The following is a 7,356-nucleotide window of genomic DNA, read 5'->3' as shown; positions in this document are numbered from 1 at the left end:
AAGGGTCTCCTGGCTTGTCTCCGCCAATATGATCATATATGCACTAGATTGCCATAGTTCATGACATCACGATGTGATATTTAACTCCACATACACCGCTCTAGCTGCCCCTTTTTTCCACAACCATTTTCACAGAGTTTTCCAACCGTTTCTGTGGGCGCGTGTACACTAGCGGACTACATGTTCCATCATACCGCTGCTAACGCATCACGCGTTAAAAAGACTCGGACACGCCCCCTACTCACTCGCGTTGCCAGTTTCTCGCCGCTCGGGTGTCCGATGTCCAGCTGGATTGAATCGCTCAAAGCGTAAGTCCTCTCTTAACAATGTTTGTGAGGAGCGAGCGAACGTTTTCCCGGTCCTTTTCTAAATATTGCTCCCCTTTGATCCCACAGTTGCCGAACTGCCGCGGAGGCTGCCGCTCGGGTTCGTGCATAATCACGAAATTCTGCCGAACGAGGTAGGAGTCAATTTCACCCTTTTGCTTGATATAAGCTACGTGTGTAGAAGCAAACTGGGGCGTTAGAAGTGGGGATTGTGACGTACAGTGTTGTTTACTTTTCCCAGGTACATCTTCACAACTATTGATTTTATACGCATCGGCACCCCTATACTCTTTAGTGTTTTAAACATCAAGGTACGTGCCCATAAACTTTTCTTTGATCATATGGAGGCCCACATTGTCTTATAAGCAACAGAGACTAATTAGGGTTTATATCATCTCACCCACAGGGAGTATCCTGACATTTCAAGCATAAGGTACTCGCATGTTTCTTTACAGTGTCTTAGTTTTGGTGAGGTGTTAGTCAGTACTCCATTGACACCATTTTTTTAAATTCACAGCAACAACGACCCCCCAATCCTTGTCCTGAGGAGAACCCCCAACCTATTTAACGGGTTCGAAACGCGTCGGCGTCCTGCTCCACCCAGATACTGAAATACCAGGGCATAATAGGAATCTAACTTGCACAAATTCTACACAACTGCATAGTTTTTTGTGTTCCTATGTTTTGCACCATATGTAAAATTATAATACGTATCTAGTGGTGGTGGAAACGAGTAGGCTAGTGTTTTATTCTGCTTGTCCACTTGTTCATTTTCATCCAGGATTGGTGCCTCAGTAAAAACGTAATTCCTTGAGGCATTGCACAGTTGTTTTTTGTAATCACAATTGTTATATGTGTATGTTTTGATTTAATGTATTGTATTTGGTTTTTTTAAAGCACTTGTGAACTTCTGTAAATGTGGTGTGTATCCCTTGATGCCAAGAAATTTCTTCAAAAAATCTTTTTCATAAAAAACAAGTGTTTAATCACAAATGGTTTGTCAGCCTAGCAATTAATGATACTAGGTGTGCATTTGTTTTCATTAATCCAGACTGTCCGGCACTGTGTTTTGTTTGTTCTATAAGAGTGGTCCAAGCCGGTCAGAGACAGGACCCAGCCTTTCCCTCTTTTCTCTGTGACCTTCCATACCCAAGCAGAACCAACTTCCAACCATCTCACCATTCTTCTGTTTCCAACTGTTTCCGCTTGTGTCCAACTTGACCTTTACATGCAGCCCCTCCTTGTAAACAGCAGCAGTGTGTGGGACTCGCAGTGTGTGGGGCTTGCAGTGTGTGTGTGGGGGGCTTGCAGTGTGTGTGTGGGGGGCCTCGCAGTGTGTGGGGGGGCTCGCAGTGTGTGGGGGGGCTCGCAGTGTGTGGGGGGCTCTGTGTGGGTGTGTGGGGGGGCTTGCAGTGTGTGGGGGGCTCTGTGTGGGTGTGTGGGGGGCTCTGTGTGGGTGTGTGGGGAGGCTCTGTGTGGGGGGGCTCTGTGTGGGTGTGTGGGGGGCTCTGTGTGGGTGTGTGGGGGGGCTCGGTGTGGGTGGCTCTGTGTGGGTGTGTGTGTGGGGGGCTCTGTGGGTGTGGCTCTCTGTGGGTGTGACTCTCTGTGGGTGTGTGTGGGTGGCATTTGCGAGAGATTAAGCTATTGGAATTGTAAATGACAATGCCATTTATGTATGTTTTCAAAACCAACACATAAATAAAAATGTTGTCATTTACAATGCCAATAGCTCTAACTTTTGCAAAGGCGAAACCGTTGCATTGTAAATGCTTGTTTAAATATCTGTTTGGTGCCAGTGCATATGACTTTAATTTCTGCCTTTGGGATTCTATGTTACAAGTCCATAGGTTGCATGTATCCTTTGTGAGCTTAATAAAATGTTGAAAATTCTATAAATCCTCACTCCTACATCCAAGTTCTCTCAGGCTACAATTCTACACTCTGCTCTGTATGAAAAACAGCTCAACATTTTCAAAATTCTGCAACTCTGCATTGATTTGGCTTGTAAATTATATTTTGGGAAATTTTCATGTATTAAGTATTTAATTTTAATACTATAGGTGATTGAAATTACTGACGAAGAAAGGAAGATTTAGCACCAGGCAACTGAAGTCAGTGCCATAAGAAGGATTATTTTGAAAAACTGAAGGACATCCAGCATTCTACGTTTAAACCATTTCCAAAATCTAGGTGTGGCGAGGAAGTGGGAGCCGAGGAAAGTACTATACTGTAAGTGAAGTCTCTAATTTAGCATTTCATTAACCCAGAGCAAAGCCAAATCTGTGCACAGAATAACCTTCATCTAAAACATAATGTAATTCCAGAGAGGAAGCACACACTGCAAAAAAGAAAGTTATAAGAAAAGGTTTCTTCTGCAGACCATCAAAGAAAAGACGCTGAGAGAAGACTCAGAAGCTGACACGTTAACAACCAAAAGATTGGAAAATTACTTTTGTTCAACAACCGTTTTTAACCAGTTACGCAAGTTTGAGACTATCTGACTCTGGGTAGAAAACCACGACCCACTCTGCTCACTCTTGTGAAAACCTTAAAAATTCACCACTTTATTGTGTTCATGACCATCTCAGATTGTTTATTTTTTATTGTGTACTGTTCTGTAATTCTATGTAAATTGCCTCAACAGTATCTGCTGTGAATGAGTGATATGTAAAACTGTTAAATATAAAAATGGATTAGATGAGCACAGTTGTGCTATAGATAATGTAAATAAATCCTCGTCTTCAGAACTACAACCCTTAACCTTACACCAAACATAGAAAGGGTAAAAGGAACTGATGTTCTGAGACTCGTGATCCCCAATCGTACTGTGCACGTTCTAACGCCCTCAGTTACTGTCATTACGTCAGTGCAAAAAGGTACTTATCAGTTTAATTAATAAATATCAGACTAACACCTTATCACTGCATTGCTAAGAACCTATACAAATAGATTTGAGAAAATCTTCAGTCACAAAATAAGTTGCTGCCGGATAGGCTATAACCTAAAGACTATTATCTGCTAGAAATATTTTGACAGGTGTTACAGGGCTGCTTTCAGACATATTTTTCTCAATTGAAGTGTAAAGAAAATTACACACAATTTTTTTTAGAGATAAATGCTGAACATTATCTAAACAAGCCCAACTCTAAAATCGGGTTCACTCTTACTGTGGCATATAAGCAAAAGAAAACTAAACGTAGAGATATTAACTCTAGGAATACACCTTATAAAAATACGGACTGTGAGAACAAATTCAGTGTTCAAAACCGCCTCAATCAAGGCAAAATAACCTAAGTTGGGGAAAAAAGTTACATGTGCCAAAAAAGATACAGCCATAAATCTTATCTCACAGAATTTGACACAATGCACACTGGGGCAAACCACTCTCAGTGCGAAGTATGCCAAAAAAGTTTCAGGCATAAATCTTCTCTCACTGTGCATATGAGAATCCACACTGGGGAAAAACCTTATCAGTGCTCTGAATGCCAGAAAAGGTTTAGTATCAAAGCGAGTCTATATCGACATGCATTAACCCACTCTGTGGAAAAACCTTACCAGTGCGCTGAATGCCCAAAAAGTTTCAGCCGTAAATCTTATCTCACTGTGCATATGAGAATCCACACTGGGGAAAAACCTTATCAGTGCTCTGAATGCCAGAAAAGGTTTAGTGTCAAAGCAAGTCTATATCGACATGCATTAACCCACTCTGTGGAAAAACCTTACCAGTGCGCTGAATGCCCAAAAAGTTTCAGTCGTAAATCTTATCTCACTGAGCATTTGAGAATCCACACTGGGGAAAAACCTTATCAGTGCTCTGAATGCCAGAAAAGGTTTAGTATCAAAGCGAGTCTATATCGACATGCATTAACCCACTCTGTGGAAAAGCCTTATCAGTGCGCTGAATGCCAGAAATGTTTCAGTGACAAAAGAGCACTTACTATACATACAAGGACCCACACTGGGGAAAAACCTTACCAGTGCTCTGAATGCCAGAAATGTTTCAGTTACCAAAGTATTCTCACTTGGCATAGAAGAACCCACACTGGGGAAAAATCTTTTCAGTGCTCTGAATGCCAGAAATGTTTTATTGACAAAAGCAGTCTCGCTTGGCATATAAGAACACACACTGGGTATAAACCTTTTCAGTGCTCTGAATGCCAGAAATGTTTCAGTATAAAAAGCAGTCTCACTCAGCATATAAGAACACACACTGGGTATAAACCTTTTAAGTGCTCTCAATGCCAGAAATGTTTCAGTGTAAAAAGCAGTCTCACTAAGCATATAAGAATCCACACTGGGGAAAAGCCTTATCAGTGCTCTGAATGCCAGATATGTTTCATTCAAAAAAGCAGCCTCACTCAGCATATAAGAACCCACACTGGGGAAAAACCTTATCAGTGCTCTGAATGCCACAGATGTTTCAGTGAAAAAATCAGTCTCACTCAGCATATAAGAACCCACACTGGGGAAAAGCCTTATCAATGCTCTGAATGCCACAGATGTTTCAGTGAAAAATTCAGTCTCACTCAGCATATAAGAACCCACACTGGGGAAAAGCCTTATCAGTGCTCTGAATGCCACAGATGTTTCAGTGAAAAAAGCAGTCTCACTTACCATATAAGAATCCACACTGGGGAAAAGCCTTATCAGTGCTCTGAATGCCAAAAATGTTTCAGCCAAAAATCTCAACTCAGTAAACATGTGAGAATCCACACTGGTGAATAAAATTATCAGTGCTCTTAATGTCAGAAAAGATTCAGAGGTAGAGATGGTTTCAAGCACCATAAGAAAACACACCATTAAAATAATTCAGTGCTCCGAATGCCAGAAAAGCATTAATTTTAAACGCAATCTCCCTCTACATGAGCAGACGCACACAGGGAAAAAACATTACCAATACTGTGAATGCCAGAAATTCCTATTTGATAGGCACAGCCTCACTAACCATAAGCGACTCCATACTGACGAAAAACCTTATGAGTGCTTTCAGTGGCGTCACTAGGGGGGTGCGGGGGTGCGGACCGCACCGGGTGTTACCCCATCATGGGGTGACACCAATATGGTTAGTTAGCCTCAGCCTCGCCCTCACTGTACCTCTCTGCTGCGGCTGCCTGCCAGTGCTTCACTGCTTTTTATTTATAGTGCATCAGCATCTGTGCAAGCCTTGATTGAAGCCGCCGCCCACCGCAACTTTGTCTTAGCGCACCGAGTTTCGCACCTGCTTACAAAATAAAAATATTATACTACTCTGCAGTCAGTACAGTGATTGTGCACTGCAGCACGTCGCCACTGGCCACACACGCACGCACGCACGCACACTACGCACCGGTGGGGTCGGTGATGATTCGGATGCGTGGTGTACCCACCCAGTTTGGGTCCCAGGGCCGTCAATCTTTAGCGCTACCAATGACGGCCCTGGGACAGCCCCCGCGCGCTGTGCTCCTCTGACGAGACTCGGAGACGGCAGCGCAGGGGAGTGCGTGTAGTGCTTCGCGCTGCTGCTAGAAATAAAGAATTCATGTGTGTGCAAGCAGCCTGAGCCATCTTCTTTGATATCCCGAGCGGAGGAGCGCCGTCGTCTCCCCTTCAAATTTGGGACAGTGGCCTGGGACTGGGACTGACTTGGGTTCGGAGGCAGTCGGTCACGGACGGTGAGAGAGAGAATAGAGAAATATCATTTTTAGAATGAAGTTTTGAACTCAATGAAGTGAGAAATGTGGCAGGGCAGGCACACAGTTCACTAGATTCAGATCGCAATAATCGCATTACCAGAGTGAGAGTCCCAGACAATCGAGGCCGGCCCCGGGCCCAGGATTAACGAACATGTGTGTGAGTCATGTTTCAACTATGAATAAAGCTGTACAGGGCACCTGAAGGCCGTTTTTTTCACCTGGAGGCCGGTAGCGCACCCAGGAGTTGTGATGCACCTGTTATGTGATCCCGGCGGCCTCTGTGAGATTCTCAGGCGGCAGGCCCGTTTAAAATACTAATGTATCCATGAATTAGGAGAAAGCGTCTCAGAACTCTACCATCTTTTTCTCGTCAAGAACAGTATTCCTACATAGGTGCTTGCATGATTAGAAACTGTAGAAATAGCGCTACTGTGCTAAATAAACTCTTATGTACTTGAATATTTAATTAAAAAAATCCCCTTCTGAACAACCAGTAAAACTAGCGTATATAATTGAAACCTTTCAACAGGCACTTTTCAGTTAGATTTTTCCAAAATTATCCTGGGAAAATTATACTGAGCAAAGTGCCGGGGTCACTCACTCGGTGCAAATGGGAGCTGAATTAATAATTTGTTGCCAGGGCTGTTTTAAATTTGATAGTCTGCGCAGTGGGTGCTGGGTGAGGGCAGCTTGTGGGTGGGGTGGTGGAGCCTTTCTTAAGGTACAGCAGATACAGGTGTGCCTACTTACCGCCATTCTCTACATCAAACTTTACTTGTCTAATCCAGATTTAAACGCTTGTTCTGAAACCATGTGACCCTGGGCAGACCTATTTATCTCTGCGTTCATTTTATGGTATATGTGCAGCGTTACAGAGCTGTCTGCATTGCAGTATAATGCAGATGAGTTTTATTGACCTCTACGGCATCCTACCGCCTCCTCCACAATACCCACGAGGGCTTCTGTAATTCTGCCTCAAACTGGTTCCTTTAGAGAAATACTCACTGAATCGAGGTGATCTGTGTACCGCGTCTCATGTTTGAAAAGCTGCTCCTGCTACAGTGTGCATTTTGTAAAATGCCCGGATTGGCCATACTGCCACGTTAGCATTCCCCTGATGGGCTGCAGGTGATAGGGCTACTTTCAGAACAGAATGGGCTTCCTGGGTGGCCAAGCCATGCCCCCATAGCTTCAGCCCACTCTCAGCCTCTTGAAGTGCAGGGCGGGTTTGAATATATTCGCCAGAGCAGGATTTAGCTTCCAGTCTGGCCCTGTTAATGGTATAACTTGCATGGATACCAGTTTCAAAATCTAGATATTCACTAACAGAGCAATGAAGAATGGAAGTCGTTTTCATT

At 43.6% G+C, this 7,356-nt stretch overlaps 1 protein-coding gene across 2 annotated transcripts; it reads left to right on the top strand.

Annotated features, from left to right (window-relative positions):
- Positions 1-3,638: 3,638 nt before the first annotated feature.
- LOC147737558 (uncharacterized) lies at positions 3,639-5,225 on the top strand. 2 transcript variants are annotated; one of them, XM_086936466.1, is made up of 2 exons: positions 3,690-3,837; positions 4,258-5,225. In XM_086936466.1, the coding sequence occupies exons 1-2, from the start codon at positions 3,690-3,692 to the stop codon at positions 5,049-5,051; spliced, it is 942 nt and encodes a 313-aa protein (XP_086792592.1). In that variant the 3' UTR covers positions 5,052-5,225. The 2 variants fall into 2 exon arrangements, with proteins under 2 accessions (XP_086792586.1, XP_086792592.1); XM_086936460.1 differs by having other exon boundaries at positions 3,639-5,225.
- The last annotated feature ends 2,131 nt before the right edge of the window (positions 5,226-7,356 follow it).

This window comes from Lissotriton vulgaris, chromosome 1_1 (assembly GCF_964263255.1).
Source record: "Lissotriton vulgaris chromosome 1_1, aLisVul1.2, whole genome shotgun sequence".
Classification (NCBI taxonomy): Eukaryota; Metazoa; Chordata; class Amphibia; order Caudata; family Salamandridae; genus Lissotriton; species Lissotriton vulgaris.
The sequence above is the reverse complement of the archived record's forward strand: the minus strand, read 5'-3'. Positions and strand labels throughout refer to the sequence as shown.